We start from the raw sequence: 20,129 nt of genomic DNA, 5'->3' as shown, positions 1-20,129 counted from the left end.
TCTCAATTCTCCCACCCTGTCTACAATAAGCAGCAGCAGCACTAACCAATTTCTGACATGCAGGGGACTCCAGACTTCTTGCAACTAATCCTTCAAGGGGGACAGAAAACTCACTGATTATTCTCAAGCTTCCACATCATTATGTACCAACAGAATATGCTTGGAAGCGGACATTGGCAGTGCTTTTGTAGGGGGTTCATATACAATATTACCTCTCAGATTAAACTAAGTAAAATTATGGTTTGTCTATCGTCTACTTCATAAACTATGGCTAAGCAAACCATACCTAATCACTGTTTCCTTTCAACCATCAACATTTAAATCCCGCATTTGATTCTAAGCTTGTCAATAATTCATCAAGGGGAGAGATTATACCGAACTGCAGGACTAGATCCTCAATTTGTACAATGTACAGTATCTTGACCACATGTTGATAAATGTGCTTAAATATTTTTCTTTCCAATGGGGGTAGGGTGGGGAATTGCTTCACTGAAAGAATCGGAATACATTTCATTCATTTATATTTGCAGAGTGCAAAACATACTGCTGGCATTGTACAAAAGCAGAATTGATTTGGTGGTGGTGGTGGTGGTGTTTTTAAGTACATCCATTTTATTTTTGCTTACAGAATTTTGATACATAGACTCAATTTTCCATTGCAGCAATTCAATACTATTAATGTATAGGGTTGCATCCAATGCTGTGTGAACTAGGATAACCACCTTCCTTACTACTGTCTATTGTAGACCATTGGACACATCAAAGTCCATTTGCATATTCTGGTAATCAATTTTGAAGCATCCAGCCATTTAGGCAAATATGTAGCACTGATCCTTTCAGCTTGTACAGCCAGTTGTTTCTTACAATATATATGTTAAACACTACTTAGTACAGATTAGTGAATATGGGCTAATGTCCTCACTTCAAGTTATGTTCCACTCAATGCAGCTTCACAGATGTTAGTATAAAGGACTGAAGAGAAAGGGGGGGACTTGCAGTTACTGAACACTTTAATTTTATGCCTATCAATAAATATTCCCTGTACTTCGTTATCTATATAATAGAACAATAGTCATAATTCAAGGCCTACATTGTGTATCCGGAAAAGGCAGAGGGCTACAACATGGGCACACCATTTGGCCCCAGCTCCACAAGTGCAGCTGCATGAGGTGATCCTGCATCTGTCAAACATCACTGCCACATTGTATGCTCCTTTTGGTGGTACCATCTGGGGAGGTACCACTGTGGCACTCAGATGGAAACCTGTTGGGAGAACAGGCCAAAGGTTATTATTGTCTGACACCGAAGCACGGTGATATAGCACTCAGCATAAAAAATATATTACATACAACACTAACAAACCAATTATTTTAACTACACCTTTCCTTCTTCTTGCTCCAATCAAAACCTGAAATGTCTTACTTTGGCAACCGTAATTTATTTCAAAGATCAACCGTCACTTCAATTTAATGAGAATAGGCTTTCAACAAAGGAATGTTGAGTAGCAAAGATCAGTGCCCGGACTACAGAACCCCCCATTAAACAGAGTTTAGATTCATTTCCTTTCTATTAACAACCATTAAATTGCACTTTAAAATTGTAAACACATTCATTCTCTCAATAGACCTGCTGCGTTAACTGAGGCTAAGGCTTCCTAATAAACTCAGAGTCAACATGTGCACCTTTTGTCTTCCAATGGATTACGCTGTACAACCCATACCTAAAATTTCCAAGAAGCAGACATTAAGCCTCTTATTGCATGTCTTATAACTGTGGCATAAAGTTAATCATGAAGGTGGGGGAAAGTATACCATAACTAAAGGAACACAACCAGATGTTGCTGGTGAGCACATACCATAAATGTTCCAGTCATACTGCTCTCTGTTTTTGGGATGACTACATAGCAAGCAAAAAAGTCTATAAATTCTAGAACTAATTTAGTAGTCCTAGCAAAAATCACCAGCTGAAACCTGCAGTGTTTCCAGGACTCCATCAAACTGAAACTGGGTCTGCTGAGCCACTTTTTTATACCTTTGTGGATCAGATCTGGATAAAGGAATCTTTATCTGGGTCCGTCCCCCCAATCAGGCCTTCTGGATGAGAGCTCAATGGTACAGGCTGAGGCAGGACCTAACCATGTCATCCCAACTCAGAAACCCTTCTCTCCCAAACCTTCAAGGTAGGGTTTGTATCTGGGATAAGATTTCAGTTCTTCTCAGTACCAACATAAGGTAGATGTAAATACCTATCTGCAGTGGATCTTTAACAGCCCTCATTCGGAAAAGTTGCTCGCCTCTCTGGAACTCATCTGCACTGCCGTTTGCCAAGCAGGAGTACAGCCTAGGAAAAACAAATCATTCTGTTGTTAAATGTACTTCAGATGAGACAAAGAGCACTGCATTCTGGATCACTGGTCTTCATATTGTAGGGAATGGCCCAGGACCATTTCCATTATGCAGCTGGGAACAATCTAATGGGCAGGATCCAAGAAAGTAGTGCAAAGATTTCTGTTTGCTCAGTGGAAGTTCTCCTCCTTCTCCTCTCCCTCTGTGCACCGCATGCCCTCCCCAAATCTGCCCCAGATGGAACCCCCAGGACAGATTTTGGGGACATGTGGGAAAAGGAGAGGGAAGCCAGAAGCCCTTTCACTAACAAAACTACTTTTCTGGATGCAACACAATATCATTTTTTTATTAGCATACAACCTGATGAAATGTTCGTGAAAACATAAAAGCTTACTCCCTCATTTGTGACATTTTTAATTGATTCTAATCAATAGATATTACTCTCATACATTTATAGATTTTTCCCTAATGGGCCAATATGGCTACTTGAAATTCCCTATTTCACTGATGGTGCGTCGAAGATAAAGTTAACTTTAAACAGAAAAGAAAAACGAAGAGAATTCTGAATGGCATTACCTGATGTCCTCTTCATTTTCTGGGAAACTCCAAAAGGCAATACGAAGCTGCAGTTGTTCGGGCACAGGTGGGTAGACTTTCTCAACTACTTCAAATGGAATGTGAAATGCCACCTGTTTTGCTGACAACTCCACCAGCGGGATCACCAGCCCATCTAATACAACAAAGAATATCAGGTGAGGTTAGTTGAAACATGCAAAAATGATCTCATCACAAGTTTTGCTAGGCACAAAGCAAAAATTTCCCGTTTAAAATATACATATTTAGATGGCATATCTAGCTTCAGTATGGCAAGATACTGCCCGCAGGGCTGACAACTAGATGGCACTGAAGGCCACCACCTCCTTTGTCTTTAAAAACAAAATCACAGAAAAGTTAAACAAGTAAAGTTTCTTACAGCACCACAACTAGGGAAGTACATTGCCTCACTTCACTCACCCATTCCAGAACTAGGCACCCATCTTCTGTCAGGAGTCAATGCAAAAATAGCATTCTCCCTCAAAGAACACAAGCTGTTGAAAACTATTCAAAACAAGATACAAACAGAGCCAAATAAACTGGCAAAGACACAACAAGCAGAAACGCTGAAGGTGAGGACACCACTATGTTCCAATAAGGGTCCAGAGTTCAAACCTGCACTTCACTGAACAATGAGATTGGGAGAGGGGTGTGTGAGAGAAAGAGATAAGGGTTTAACTTGCTTTCTCTATCACTAGTCCATGCCTGCCTCTGCTCAACTCTACCCTTCAATGCAGCAACTGCTAACATTCACAAGGCCAAGTCCCCCCACCCAATTCCTGCATACAGAGTTGTTGGTTAAACTCTTTTCTTGCAAGTGTTGTGTACGAGCCACTGCACTTCTAACTCTCTGAGAGCCTTTTCCATGTATTTATAAGAAATTATCTCTCTGGGAGAAGATAAGCATTCAGAAATGCTATTCCCTCCCACCCACCCCTGGATTTCTAGCACTTCTTCAGCTAAACATTATACCAACTCAAAAGGAAAGTGGCAAGCCACACCAGATCACAGACAATCATTTAATATGCCGAGGAGCAATTGAGAGTTGAAATACTCTTCTTCATTAATCAGCTCTAAATGGCCTAAGGGGGGGTCACCAAAGTGACCCCACAGATGTGCATCAAGACCTTCCCTGGCGCCCCAAGAGGATCCTGGGGCTTCCTTCCTCCTGACAAAAAAATCTAGTGGTGCCAACATAAGGCTTCTATCAAGTCCAATAGTGGCATTGGGGGGGGGAGGTAGGCATTAGGTCACAACTGGGACAGGACCAGCCAACCATTCCCTCGCTGTGACCCCTCCCCCCCCCAAGGTCTCTGCACCACAATTAGGCTTGAGGAAAGTCATCTGTCTATAATGTAATTCTTTCAAACATAACTGCAATGGAGGAACACTTTCACTTTAAATCTTTCTTCCCCAGTCATGACCAGCCCCGCCCCCATTAGACTTCCAAATACCTTACATTAGCTCCCATAAATGAGTTTTTAAAACCTGTTTTCAGTAGGGGCGACAATGTTCCTGGAGACTGCAGCTGGAGAGGGAGAATTCACCCCTTCCTCCCTATCCGCAGTCTTCAGAAAGATCAACCCCACCCACCCAAAAAATACCTGGTAGAAGTTGTTAAGCATTGTATCATTTGCAAGTTTTTTAAAAAAATGTCTTCATTCCCTTTTCAAGTAAAAGACCTACAAGATCACCTCAATCCCAAATACTCAACTGATTGCTGTACTCTGCAGGAGAGGACATCCTGCAGATTGCATCCTATCAGGCAATCCGTTCTGTACAATGTCAGAACTGGGACATTTTAGTGTTACAGGACCTGCCCTTTGGAATTCCCTCCACTGCATATCAGACAGGCACCTTCACTATTGTATTTTCAGCGCCTGCTAAAGAATTTCACGTTATCAGATTCAACACCCCACCATGTAAACTTAAGCAAAAGTAGGTCGCAATGACCCAGTTTTTAAGCATAAAACAGCCATTAACATTTATTTTATTTATTACATTTCTATACCACCCTTCATCTGAGGATCACAGGGCTGTTTACAATTCATATAACAATTATAACTTTGGCACAAGTATATCAGTGCAATAATTTTGAGTTGTGAATTACAAGTAACAGCAAGGGGGGGGGAGAGACCTTGCAATGAAACCACACATTATCTGAGACCTTAAATTCTAGTCTGAGACTGATGTATCATCATGCAATGAATGCCGTCTTTCCTTTCTTGGGCACATAACCTAAGTGTCAAATCTTGAAAACTAAAAATTCTGCTGTTCACACTTCTGGATTTTGTAGCAAGGAATTATGGGGTGATTTATTTGTTTTTCTTCAAAATGCCAACTTGTGTCAGGATTTTCCTAGTTAATCCTATGTCTAGTGGAACACAGGCGATGTTATATTTTATTCAGAACCCTGTAAATGTGTTGTTACACCAGACAGTAGCTTAGAAACGAAGTTTCAAGCTGCTTGCTCACGTTCATATTCCAAAATGTATCTTCATCATAAACTAATTGTACTTTGGAATCACAACACAGGTAGAATGTTATGCCATACTTTGTAGCTTTAGAGCCAGGGCTTTTTGGGCCGTGGCTCCAATCTGGTGGAACGCTGTGTCACAAGAGACTAGGACCTTCCGGGACTTGATATCTTTCTGCAGGGCCTGCAAGACGGAGCTGTTCTGCCAGGCCTTTGTCCAAGGCACAGTCTGATCCCCTCTCTCCTTCTGTAATCTTCATAGAACTCTAACCCAATAGTTGCCATTAATTTGATTCTGAATTGATTCTAGAATGTATTTTAATTAATTGTGTGATTTTATGTACACTGTGCTATTTTTACCTGTTAGCTGCTCTGAGCCCAAGTTTGGCCGGGGAGGGCAGGATACAAATTAATAATAATAATAATAATAATAATAATAATAATAATAATCATATTGATAGATAGCATATACCATCCTTTGAATAGCATTGTGATGGATTGGGGAAGGGGGAGCTTGCCTTACCAGCAAACACATTTTTTGTATAATGGCCCCCACCTCTCCCCCAGAGAATTAGAATAGGTTGCTGCCAGGGAGAATGGAGAACCTCCTGCCACACACCCTGGTCTGTCTAAATGTGTTTATGAGTCTTGTTTCTCAGGATTCCCCCCCCCCTTCAGTCTAGGGAAAAAAACTAAGAGGGAAGCTTTGGATTTACTTTCCGAAAGCTAAAATTTCCACAAAACATTGTGAAATCTCTTCAGAACAAACAACAACAACAACAACACCTAAAGCTCAGCTGTACTATCTTAGTACCTGCATGAAAGGTTTTAATAAGAAATTCCAGAAAATTGCCTTTTTAAACAATGAATGCAAATGTTAACATATAACAAATTTTATTAGTGTATAACAGGAAAGGAAAAAGGAAGGAAAAGAGAAGACAACAACCACACACCCAGAGTTGCAAATAAAACCAAATCAAGTCAATCTAACCTAGCTAGTTATTTGTTGCTTGCTTGAACAGGCTTGGGTTTGACAGCCTGTGAATTCTCTGTCTTCCTGGGAAATCTTATCAGGAATCCAAAAGCAGAAGGAAAAGCCAATAAAAACCAATAAAAACTGGCCTCCATTCCTAAGATGGGTTGTCATTTGGCCCAATCATGTATTAGAAACTCCATTTCTAGTATCACCAGTCTCATTAGCCAATCAAAAAATGGAGGTGACTTCCACCTCCATTTTTAATGACTCTGCTTGCAGTACAAAAGGCTTGTTAGAAATGTAAGAGCCTCCTGGATCAGGAAAATGATGAATCTTGTCTAGCGTCCTGTTCTCACAGTGGCCAACCATGTGCCTATGGGCAAGATTCAAGGAGGTCCTGAGCACAAGAGCACTCTCCCCTCCTGATGTTTCTAGCAACTTGTATTATAGATTAAGAGTTGTCATTAAGTCTGGCCACCTGTTCAAGGGGAGAGGGTTGATTGCTTACCAACTGCTACAGGTGCAATCAAGAGTCTCAGCTGAATTAGTAACTTTCGCACAATATGATAACTACTGAAAAAACATTTTGCCGAGTCACAAGAAAGGTTCTAACTGGAAGCTATCTAATTAGATAACATTAATTAGTATCAATGAATGGATGACACTATTGTGGATTACCAAAGTTTCAAAGTTGAAATTAATGTTCTTCGTTTCCTATCCCAATAAAGTGTGAGAGAATACATATATATTATAATGATTTGTAAATAGGAGGTAAAATAAATCAAATACATATAATGTAATAACATCTCAGACTGAAACTGTTTAGTTTTGTTTACTAAATACAAAATGCACATGCTAACTATGCTCTATTTAAGGCACTGAACATTTTTCAAGGAAGGTTTCCAACTCAAGGTTTTCTGAAAAACCAACATCACGGCATGCAACACTCACTTATAGTTTAAAAATAATGCTCATATTAGTGGAACCATCATTAGAGATTGATATAATAAAATCAAACTTTCAGACTTTTATAGGAACTGCTTTGCTGCTTCTAGAACTTTTTATTTAACGTGGCATTTATTTAACTTTACTCTTCAGCAAGAATACAAATTGCCCAAGCACGTTTCTATACCCAGGAACAGTCCTTTTTCAACAGGTGAGCAAATATTCCAATGAAATCATTCTATCCCTGGATTCTAGTTAGTGTCATAATAAGGCATTTCAGAGAAGTACACGTAGTAAGTTTAGCATGAGAAACTATGCTCATTCACGGTTTCAGTGCATCTTTCAAAATGGTGCAATGATGTAACATGGGCTGGGATACAGCAGCAGTATCACAGATTGGAAGGACATTGCTACAATCTCATGGACATAAAATAGATCCATTTCCTTTTATTTATTTAGCAAATTTTTACACCACTTCATAAAAAACAAAGTGGTTTACATAAAATGGTATAAACTATCACAATAATAAAAATACACTTTAAAATGATAGCCATAATAAAAATTATCTATCTACAGGCACATAATAAAAACTGCATGTTTGGGTAGCTTGTCTAATAAAATGGGATGGGGGATGGAGGCATCCAACAGATGTGCTGGGACTGCACCCTAAAAGAACTAATTGCGATTTTTGCTTGAGGAGAACACAAGAAGATAGTTTCTGTATCTTGCACCTACCGTTTTCAATCTCAAGTTACCTACCTGTTAAAAAACTCTCACCTCTCCACCAAATAAGCTCCTAGGCCATATCACAGGGTGGGAAATCCTTCCCATCCAGAAAACTGCCCTGAAAGCTGGTGAAGTACAATTCCTAACCTCTTCTCTTGTCCGTTGGCTGGACTTCTGGCAGAATGCATTAAATGGTTTATGAGCACATGCTGTATTCTCTCTGCCTATAACTACTTGGTCCATTCGACCTCTGTTCATTTACAATAATTTTTCCAAGATTTAAGCAGAAGATACTAAAGTGGTATGTCAGCAAAGAGGCCAAAGCCTGCCTTTATAAATTACTTGGTGTATTCTGCCTGAGGAGAGAGAAATCAGCATGGATGAGTTTCAGATAACAGAAAACAGCCTCACCTGCTACCAAAATAGTATCCCAACCTGAGATTTCAGGAACGACCTCCCCAGCTGCAGCTGCAGTTAAAAGATTCATTCAACCCTTTGTGCTAGTTTATTGCCATTGCAGGCTGCCTTCTAGGTGAAGAGGTTACGATCTCTAAGACAATTCAGGGTCTTCACATATTTGAACCCAGAAGGTCTAAAATATAAACTGCTTCACTAGCATGTTAGTTAGCATGCAAATATATTTGCATATAACATTAAAAACATTTGTATGCCACCCCTAACAAAGCTGTCTAGATAGTTATTCCAGGTCTCATACAAACTAATAAACATGATGTAGTGTATGGGTGGATTTCCACTCACCATTTCAAAGCATGTTTAATCCTCATTGTTCTCCATGTTTTTATTTTTGCCACAACACTACCACCTCCTCTGTGAAAGGTTCACTTGTAGCATGGGTGGATAATCTTTTTGGACAGATGGGCCAGTTCTTAATTTTTATCTCCCTCCAAGCCGTGGGCCAATTTTGACCATGGGTGGAGGCACCAACTTGACAATCATCTGATGTCATGACCACTTCAGATGACCAGCCCCTCTCACCCCTGCTTTATAACCTAACTTGCAGCACTGAACCCAAAGTGTGTCAACTGACTCTTTGTTTTGCTGTTGTCATCATCTGTTTTGTTGAACCATCTTCTCATGCCATTTATAATACAACCTGACATTCATAATCCGCCCCCCCCCCCCGCCAGGATGGGTCAGTTGGTTAGAGTGTGGTGCTGATAATGCCAAGGTTGCAGGTTCGATCCCTGTATGGGACATCTGCGTATTCCTGCATTGCAGGGGGTTGGACTAGATGATCCTCAGGGTCCCTTCCAATTCTATGATTCTATGACAACCTGGTAACTGTGATTGTCATATTTTCTCTCTATTAAAGGTCATAAAGACTCTGTACTTTTAATAACTGCAAGGTTACGGTTTCAACAGGTGGAGCTTTTCATCACTGCACCTGTGTTCCAGGAAAGATCCTCCTTTTACAATTTTGTTATGCAGCTGTTAAAGGCACTCTTTTCCATCCGCATAAGACTTACTTCTTAAAAACAGGTAGAAATAGCCTTCCATTACTGTTCTCTATTCAGAACTTTTTAAAAAAGACTTCTGTTTTTATCAGTACCTGGAGACTACAATTAAGTGAAATTGGAGTTTTAAATTAGAATTTGAAGGCTACAGTTCTAAAAATGTTTACCAGGTAACTTGAAATAAGTATTTGGGAAGGGCTAATGTATGAACAGAGCTTGCCATCTCAGTGTTAACTTTTCACCCTTAATTTATTTTCCAGTGGGATCACTGCTCCTTAGTACATGCCACTTTCTTACCCTCAAAGCCAGGCGTAAGCAAACTCGGCCCTCCAGATGTTTTGGAACTACAACTCCCATCGTTCCTAGCTAACAGGACCAGTGATAAAGGATGATGGGAATTGTAGTCTCAAAACATCTGGAAGGCCAAGTTTGCATATGCCTTCTCAAAGCCTCTCATATGTCAAAGCAGCCCCTGATCCCATTCACAGCCAATCACTGGCATCTAAATCACTTTCTCCACTGCCACATGCTGCCACCATCCATTCCATATTCTTCATATCTGACAGTAAGTATGAGCAAAATGCAAGCTTTGTGGTCTTCACTGCTCCATTTCAATGTTCCCCCTACACACCATGATACCTGCACAGCTCATACAAATACGCATGAAACAACCAGTATTAGCCACAGTTTGGTCATCACCACAATAATGACAGATGGTTCAACAGTGTGGGTGCCATATGAAGAACTGGCATATGTTCACACGTTTGGCTAGATTTCATAGTCCGCCACTAATTGTGGACCTGGGGAGGAAAGTAGACAGCTGTGCAAGATTATGGAAAGGCTTAGATTCTTGCTGTTTCCAAGTGTTTGCATATTCTGATAATATGACCCTTCCCCAAAGCCCTCTGCACAGGCCAGAGGACTTCATCTGTCCCACTTGGCACAAAGCAAGAGACCACACTCTCTTTGGAGTTCTCTGCAATGCACAACTCAAGAGGGAGGAAAAGGGTGTCATTGATCTCCTGAAACAGGCTGTAATCAGGATAAATTCACAAGTGTCAATAATAATCTGACAGTCACATTTGTGAAAATGTGCACATTGCAAACCCTGAAGAGCTTGATAAGGTCGCCAGCCTTATAACTGATAGTACTATTTTAAGATCACATATCATGCTTGCAGTTGCAACAGGTTCCCAGAAATTCAATTTTTCCAAACGAGAGACAAGGAGAAATTGTTTGCATTTTCATTTGACATATTTAAAGTCCAGACATTATCTTTGCTGTACTGTACTTCTTTTTAAGACCTTTTCAGTTCTTTCTTCAAGTAAAACTCTAAGCAAAGATCTGCCTGCCCCAAATTCATAGCAAGTCCCAATTTCACCCACCAGAAAGAGTCAGTTAACTCACTCTAGTATTTTACAAGTGGTTTATTAGCTAATTAACCAGATCCAATACAAAGTACAGTACATGTTTTGGAGATATTTTACAAGTATTTCTTAATATAAGAACAAGGCTGTCATATAAGCAGAAAGCTGTAACATTGCCCTTCAAGAAATGAGAGAGGGAGTAAGAATTCATGCCTGCAGATTCCATTGATACAAAGCACAATCATTCCTCTGTCAAATGTCTTTCAGATCTGCTAGTTGTGCAGTGAGTGCCACTCTATATACTAAATGTCTCAACATTGTAGTCTTCATGGATTCATTCTACCTAAATTTATTTTAAAACATTTCCACTGTTACTTCCTAGGAGAAAGTTGAACTGTTTACATAAATACCAAGGTTCCTACCTTTCTAAATTCCAAACCTTGGCAGTATTAAGATTAACACTTTTGTCAGTTCTGTAATGGAACAAAAGCAAACACATGTAGGATTTAGGATGAGAAGTTTAAAATCACATACCTGCTAATCAGCCACACAGCCTGGTCTGAATAATCTTAATTGGAATTGTAAGACTGATGCTGCCTGAAACAGCACCTGGTACAGGTAACACGTCAAAACTACTGGGTTGTATTCAAACTGCACTAGTGGTCCGATCACACAACAGGAATTCTGTTTCTTCTCCTCCCAACTATACGTCCCCAAAATTTGCTTTGGAAGACCCACCACCCCTCTGAAGCTGATTTTAAAGATGTGGGGTAGCTGAAGAAGACAAAGAGAGGAAGCTCATTTTCATGAGGAGAAAGGTAGTGGTGGGTATGTCCTGTGAATTTAGACACTGTTATTCTCATTCTGCAGATAATGAATCAAAACTTTGATCTGGGCTCTGCTAAGGCCTAGCCAGACAAAATTTGTCTGGCTTAGATTTCAACTCAAGTCTCATTACCTGACCAGCTTACAATACTGAATAGTATCAAAGAGCAAACGAGTATGAATGGGCTGGGGATTGAATTAGATGAACATTACCTCCAAATCCCCCAAATTATATACATTTTCATGAAATCTTTATTTCAAGTTGTAACACTTATGTTATGCAGAAGTATGAAGGGGATGTGTAAGTAAAGTACTTGCTCAAGTGTTAGTAAATAGACAAGGCAGACTTAAACAAAGTTACATGTTTCCTATAATGTAAATTAGAAAAATATTTATATAGAACCTCTCCATTTAGCCAAAAAGCCAAACACATAGTTAAGCCCAGAATAACCAGGAAGCATAACTTCCTTTTTCATTGTGCTGTGGACTAAATCTTCAGTGCTGTGGCCAATTTTTCTTTGCAAAGGAAATTGTGTCCTAGATCACTGACAACAGTATTCCATACTGATGCAATAAAGACAAAGAAGAAAACTGACATTGTGAATTCAGTTTTTCCATTTAAAGTAAACAGGCAGACTTGCCTCTGTAATGAGTTCAGCACCGAACAGTTTCAGTACATTTAGAACAGCTTTTTCATGTAATCCATCAGATACCCAATTCTTTGATCCTGAAAGTAGATTCTGTTACCATATTATGTGTTGCCACACTGCGCTTTTTCACAATCTAATATCACCGTTAGCATGAGCAACCTTCTTCAAAATAACAAAATTAATTCTATGCAGTAGAATACTTTTTACACTGAAGTATTTGGGCAATAAGACCTGATACTGGATAAAAATGTTTCTTTAATCAACTTCAAGACATCCTACTGACCTACTGTTTGTTGAAACTTCTACATTTTGCTACTCTGCATCATAAGGCACAAACATTTCTAGCAGGTGGCAACTAGTGTCCATTCAAGTATTATAGCTCATTTCCATCTCACTTCATTCCTCAACCTTGTTTGTAACACTATAAAATGCAGTGCTAAAAATCAAAGGAAGTTAAATGTAATTATGGACAAGTGACAGAATTCATTAAGATGAATTAAGCTTCACTGAAAAAGCTACAGAAGTCATTTCTGAATACTATAAGGGCTAAAGCCCTTATACCACAATAACTACCTCTCCAAGACTTCAGAGTTATTGGTAAATTACAGGATTCTGGGAGGACCTTATGTTTCTCCACTGGCATAACTGAAAAAAAGAACCCTAATAAGCCTATCTCATTTCTAAGGGATCACTTCACACTAGTGAACCAAACGTGCAAATCTCCTGATTATTAATAGACTGGGCAAAAAAGTACAGCCATTCAAGAGCTCCTTGGAAAATGAAGCTGAGGGGTTGGGGAGTTTTTTAAGCTCAACGGTCATATTCCCCTGTAAGCAATCTTCTGGAGGCCACATGGAGGTGGTGGGCAAGGTTAGAGACAAAATATGTGTGGGACCAGAGTTAAAAGAGGACAAACAAACAGATTCTGAGATTGGTACAATAGGCTACACACAGGCATGCAAAATACAGGTTTCTACACAAACCTAAGTCTGTTTTCACTCTCCATCAAGCAAAGCACAATGATTATTACAGTTCAAGGACCCATGCCAACAAGGGAAAAGTACCTGAGGAGGATGTAGTCAGGCCCAGCGAGCAGTGAGACTTGGGTAGAAGTAACACGGCCTGGGAGAGTCCCGAGGCCCAGATGGAGAAGACTGGAGGGCCACATTTGACCCCTGGGTCTGAGGTTCTCCACCACTGATGTAGCTGTAGCAAGCATGTGTTTTAGAACATGTATCCAAGCTACTGCCATTATACTTTTATAGTTTAAAAAAACACAAGTGTACACGAGTGTATTAGACTTGTACCAAGGAGAACTGGGTTCAAACCACCATGCAGCCACGTAGCTCACTGGTGACCTTGGGTCAGATACTAAAGCTAACCCAGCCTAACCCATCCCAAGGAGCTGTTATGAAGACAGAAATGAATAGTCCCATTTACACCCATGTACTCCTTAGTTTAAAAAACAAAGTTTCTTTGCATTTCATTAACAATTTCCTGCTCCTCACTTCTTCAATCCCCATGGCTTTCAATGCTTTCTTTCTAGCTAGGAGGTAGAAATTTAACAATTTTACCTTGAACAATTCAATTTTCCACCAACTCTATGGAGGTTGTCACTTTAAGTGGAAAGAAAGGCCATGGCACCAGGCAAAATACCATTATTTCCAAAGAAGGGACAAACTCAAACATTTTCTAAAAGCAGCACAAGTTACCTTCTGGTCTGTGATCACAAACTCTTGAGTGACAACAGGTTAATCACTTATCTCATCCTGAGCAATGATCAGAGTTAATACATTAATGCACTATATGCACTACATTCTATAACTACTAGATATAGTACAAAGTTTTGCTGTATAGTATTGTCCACAACCTGCAACAAAGCTCTCCATCAAAATAATCTCAACTATCAAGTAAGCCTTGAGTAGTTTCATACTGGCAACCCCTGTGCAAAGAAAACATACTATTTTAACATTTTGATCTGGCAATCCTAACCATATTCCTGAACTTCCCCAAGTTACAAAGAATGTTTTCACAACTGGGTAACAGTGCTAGCTATAGATGCTAACAAGTGCTGGGGGGAGGGACACAATTTGATATGACCTACTAAAAACTTATTTGTTTCAGCAAGTCTAGCCAGACGTGTAATTTTATTATGAATACTTGTTTTTAGTTCCATTTATTTTACCTATATTTTATTACAGATATTTCTGTTTATTTTGTTTATCTAAAATGTTTTTTTATTTTTATTTAACACATTACATATTACCCTTCATGCAACAGACTCCAAGGTGGTGAACAAGTATAAATAATGAATAATTTTAATGATTAATAAGACCTTATTATGTACAATAAAACTGGTAACATTAACTCTAATATGAGGAAGCAGCTAAAAACATACACCAAGCCTAGGCATTACACAAATTAAAATACCTGAGGAAATTTAACCTGGCACACTCTTCAGGGAGCATACTACTTGTAAAATCAAGCTCAGGTCTGAGCAGATACTTCACCACATGCAACCAAGAATAAAGATCAACTTTATAATACGGACTGGGCTTGTAAATATTTATTTACACGCCATCAATTTCTCCTCACTGGTTTAAATGGCAACACAACACGTTTCATATATGCATATGATGTGCCTGTATGTCAAAATATGTTGTATGACAGGAGCTGGATTGTGACTGTCTGCCACAAAATGCATAGTATGTGTATTTGGTAGTGTATAATTTGTGTAGCCTTGGATGCGGGTGGCGCTGTGGGTAAAACCTCAGTGCCTAGGGCTTGCCAATAGCATGGTCGGCGGTTCGAATCCCCGCGGGGGGGTGAGCTCCCATCTTTCAGTCCCAGCTCCTGCCCACCTAGCAGTTCGAAAGCACCCCTAAGCGCAAGTAGATAAATAGGTACCGCTTTATAGCGGGAAGGTAAACAGCGTTTCCGTGTGCTGCGCTGGTGCTGGCTCGCTAGAACAGCTATGTCATGCTGGCCACGTGACCCGGAAGTGTCTCCGGACAGCGCTGGCCCCCGGCCTCTTAAGTGAGATGGGCGCACAACCCTAGAGTCGGACACGACTGGCCTGTACGGGCAGGGGTACCTTTACCTTTACCTTAATTTGTGTACCAGCCTCAGATATCTGCTTTTAAAAAACTGAGTTACAATAATTAAATCTGAGAGACCAAAAGACCAAAGTTGGATGATAGCAACAAGCTATTTGCAACTATTTGGTTCAGAAAATTATTCTATCATGAGTTGACATGATAGCAAAAGAGCACTTCTCTGAATGTAAAGTGTTGTTCAAATGCACCATCTATGAACACACAGTTGGCTTCCCCTTTGGACAGACTTCACCTTCATAGAATCATAGAATCATTATTACTTTCATTGCATGACAATATTGCAAATTATAGCTCGATTTCAATAACAGTTTATTATATCCCTGATTTGCATTCCTTGCATTGTGCCCTTACTCTGAGTAAAAGTACCATCAATGGTGAACTGTGGGGCCCAGTATGCAAAAACTAACATTCAAACAGGTTGGGAACCACCAACTTAACCTTTGACTGAGGAAGAACAACTATCACAGAGCAAGGTATAATCTCCTTAGCAAAAGATTAAGTATATAACTAGGTCAGTCTTGCTGCACTGCAACATGCCTATATATTCTTAGTAATCATTGCAATGCATTTCATTCAGGCAATAATATCCTAATTAGACTGTGAAAAAAACTAGTCCACACCACAGAATATGCAGGCAGCACTGACAGTCCTTATCAATGGCAGATTTTGGGTAGAAAAGAAAAAATTTAAGCAGCTCTAATTAGTGTGCATATGAGTACAGCTAAAGTTCATGACTAATAAGCAGCACTGGATCATGCCCCTTACTTAATGCAAGTCTGAGTCTGCAGCTGATCCAAGTTACAACATTTTTGTTTTTCTATTTCAACACACACCTGTTTCTAATTGCCAACATACCTTGACTGGTCGCCTGCCTACAGGCACCTCATCGATCCTCAGTGTTTTTACCAACTCCTTTCTATACCCAGCCACTCACCTTTCATTTTGACAGTGGGGGAATTGGGTCCGGCAGATTGCTTCCTCCATCCTCTCCAATTCTGGCATAAGCTCTCCGCCTCAGAGATGAAGGAACAAAGGGAGTCTTCTTCAAAGCGGTCAGAATCTTCAAATGAAAACCTTTCCCCGTCCTCCCACTCTGCAAACATGAGTTCCATCACATCCAAAAAAACAGGGAAAGGGAAAAAGCAGGCCTTCTCTCTCAGAGAGGTGCAGCGACAGGACTCCAGGACAACCTGTATTAGTACTTCAAGTTCAATTTGCTCATTTGTCTCGGGAGACTAGGTAGGTGGGTGGGGGAAGGAGCAACACCAGCAAAAACCCAAGCAACTACAGCGACAGACGTAACTAAATTTCTGACCGTATACACTCAACTTTAAAAAAAAAAACCCCAAAAAACACCCACAGCTGCAACGTCTTCACAACTCGGCTTCCTCAAAAGAAAGAAAAAGTGCAAACACACAAACAGCTCCTTGGCTTGGCTGGCATGTGGACACCTGTATTTAGCAAAAACGCGGGAGAGGCTGAAATAAGGGAGGTTTCCAACCCCCCCCCCAAAAAAAAGCAGAAAAAAGGGGAGGGATATAAAAAATAAAAACCCCACCCAGAGGAAACTGCATGCAAACAGGGGGCTCACCGAGGCCCGTCTATAAGCCACCAGCGTTTGGCAAGGGAACTTGGGATGTCAGGCGAGTGCACATGTGCAAAACCATGCCTACCGCACCCCGAAGTTTTGACACCCCCCCCAAAAAAAAAAAACCGCAAACGAGACGAGGCCCCTCGCAGGACGCCTCTCAGCTGGAGGGGGGGAGAGGTGGGGGCAGGAAGGCTGTTGCTCCACCAGAGAGTGTGACAGAAAGGGGTCGAGTAAGGAGAGAGGCAACTGTGGGGTTGAGAGACAGGAGATATGTGGGGCGGGGGGGGCGGGGAGGCCCGGCAAATAGGGAGGCTGCGGCGCCCCCCACCGCGGGCTTGAGGGGGAAACGGACGGAGCTGCCTCAGGCGGCGGCGAGGGAAGCAGCTGAAACGGCCCTCGGACGGGTTCTGGGGGGGGGGGGCGGGTTGTCTCGTCCGTCGTCCGGGCCCAGCGAATGGAATCCCTTTCACGGGGGCGCCATGGCGGCGGCGGCGGGCCCCTCCTGGAGCCGGGCGAAGGCGACGACGGAGCGAAGGGAGGAAGAGAAGGGGCGGCTCCGCGAAGCGAAGTAAGGGGTAGGTAGGTTAACCCAGGGGCCTGGGCCTGGCGCGCCGACGCCTCCCTCTCAGCCGTCCGCTGGGCGAGCGCTAAAATGGCCCCCCTTGCTCGCCCGCGCGCGCCCGCGAGGCCACCCCCACCCCCTCCCCGCACGGCCACGGGCGAACGAGCGCGCGCGCAGCCCTCCCTCACAGCCACCACAGCGAAGCGGCCCTTTAGGCTCCTCCTCCTCCTCCTCCTCCCTCCCTCCCTCCCTCCCGCCTCCTTATCGCCCAGCTGAACTTCGCTTCCGGTGGCGCCGCTTCCGGCTTCCTCCGCGACCGCCCGCAGAGATAGGGAGGAGGGAAAGAAGATAACCACGAACCCGCCATAGAGATGCGAATAGTAGAGACGCCCGCGAGTGTCGCCTCGTGAAAACGGAAGCTTCCGGGCTCCTTTAGGTTATCCGCGCAGGGTTACCTGGGGTCGCGGCTGCGGAACACGCGTTGGGCGCGCGTTCGGAGCGCTGTGGTTTTGCGTAGGGTCATGGATGATCTGTATTGCTGCATTGCAGGGGGTGGCTGTTGTTATTATCATTATTATTTATCATTTGCTAGAAGCTACTCAGAGTGTCTGGGGCAACCCAATCAGATAGGCAGCATATTAACAACAACAACAACAACAACAACAACAACAACAACAACAACAACAGTTTTTATTATTCTATTTGTCTACTGCTCTTCATCCAAAGATCACAGGGCTGTCTGCAACATAAAATTACAAAAACAAAAAAATAAAACAAAAACAAACCAGTAACCCCCCTCACGCAAACACACAAGTCCATAGAATGTTAATCTTCCCAAAGCCTTGTTGAAGAGAGATGATTTTGCCTGGTGCCTAAAGATATGTAAGGAAGGGCCAGAGGGTTGGACTAGATGACCCCAGGGTGCCTTCCAACTTCAGATTCTACAATTCTATGTCAGCTGTGGGAATTGCAGCTCGGTGTGTGAGGATCATAGAATTGTAGAGTTGGATGGGACCACAGGGGTCATCTAATCCAAACCCCCACCCCCCACAATGCAGGAATCTTTTGCCCAAGAATGTGCTTTGAATGTACTTCAGTTCTCATTGAACTCATTGAATGTGGGACTTGCTTCTGAGCAGGCATGCATGGATTGTAGTGCCAGACCCTGCCAGGTGGTGGAAGTGAGGAGCAGCCTATAGGAAACATTGGGGAAATCCAGGACTTCAGTGTAGCCTGAGCCAGCCCACAGATGAGGCAGGAAGAAGCAGCTGCCCCAGACAGCAGAAACACAAGAGGAGGCATCTCACCTGCCCCACTACTTCTTTTTTTTAATATAAATAATTTTTATTAACCGGCCAATCAAATCAAATCAAATCACATCACATAAATTCCGAATTACAAAGCCGAATTTTAAATTTTGTTGAGGGGGCCCATATTTCAAGATCCGAAGGGGGATTCTGATCATCTTCTTGCTACTGAGTTAATGTCCAAATCAGTCCAAACAAAGTTCATAATTCTATCCAGTCTTATCTTGCTGTTTCCACATCTCATCTTGTTCGTATATTTTCTCTTTTTTCTTTATGAACTCTTCTGATAATCTCCTTAAGCCGATAAACACCAATAATAATCCTGTGTGAATTTTTCCGTTCGTCCAATCCTCAAATCGAGATGGTTTCCATATATCATCGCATTCATAGATAACATCACTCTTTCCATCATTAATCACAGAACTGTCGCTCTTAAGTGCCTCTGAGGAGTTTCACCCACAATATAAAAACAGCTCTATTTCTCTATTTCTCCTCCCAGACTTAAGTCCTCCGACAGAACTTCCCAATATGGCGACGGTATTTTTAACTGCGTCATTCCAAAGCCCTTATACATTCCACGCTCTTCTTAAAACATGCTTTGGTTAGAAAGTTTATCTCCACACAGACGTAAATCCACAGCTTAAGTCCTTCAAACGACATTTCTGACTTGTGAGGGGGGGGATTCTTGTTTAATCACATAGAGGAAAGAAAGGAAAGTTTTTTTTCCCCTCCCCCATCCAGTCCCTTTGCCATACCGAGACTTGGTGTATCTTCATCTGATTGACTCGTCTTGTTTATCAGAGATCTCTTCTGTTAGCAGTCTTTACTCCCCCTCCTTCCTTGAAATATGTGCATTCGCTTCATCCTAATCATTTCTTTTGAAGTTCTTGCAGCTAGAGGCGCGGATCAGAGGCAGCGTCCAGGAGCGCCGAAATCCACCGGAGGGCATTCTGCCTAGTGCCCCCATCCCCACAAATTCGGGGGTGGTATAGGGCACAGCAGGCAAGGGCAGCGCCCCCCCCCACAATCCTGGGGGGGGGTAGGGAGGCTATTTACTCCCATCACAGCCTCCAAATTACCTCGTGTGGGTCGGAGAGATGTTATTGTCAGCCATCTTCTGATGCGCCCCTAGTGGCCCCTACCTGCCCCACTACTTCTACCAGTGACAGAGACC

General features: G+C 41.9%; 1 protein-coding gene across 5 annotated transcripts in view; it reads right to left on the bottom strand.

Annotated features, from left to right (window-relative positions):
* The window catches only part of ZSWIM8 (zinc finger SWIM-type containing 8), a 59,989-nt gene extending 42,235 nt beyond the window's left edge, over window positions 1-17,754 (bottom strand). For 2 of the 5 annotated variants that reach the window (XM_081864192.1, XM_081864193.1), the window contains exons 1-4: window positions 16,430-17,752; window positions 2,922-3,075; window positions 2,246-2,340; window positions 1,091-1,263 (exon numbers count right to left, since the gene is read on the bottom strand). In XM_081864192.1, the coding sequence (XP_081720318.1) occupies window positions 1,091-1,263; window positions 2,246-2,340; window positions 2,922-3,075; window positions 16,430-16,607 (600 nt within the window). In that variant the 5' untranslated portion in view covers window positions 16,608-17,752. Of the gene's footprint in view, window positions 1-1,090; window positions 1,264-2,245; window positions 2,341-2,921; window positions 3,076-16,429 lie in introns of all 5 variants that reach the window. The other 3 variants (XM_081864191.1, XM_081864190.1, XM_081864194.1) reach the window with 3 other exon arrangements.
* Window positions 17,755-20,129: the final 2,375 nt, after the last annotated feature.

This window comes from Podarcis erhardii (genome assembly GCF_964252035.2).
Source record: "Podarcis erhardii genome assembly, chromosome: 5".
Classification (NCBI taxonomy): domain Eukaryota; kingdom Metazoa; phylum Chordata; class Lepidosauria; order Squamata; family Lacertidae; genus Podarcis; species Podarcis erhardii.
Note: the sequence above shows the minus strand (reverse complement) of the source record. Positions and strands in the feature narration are given on the sequence as shown.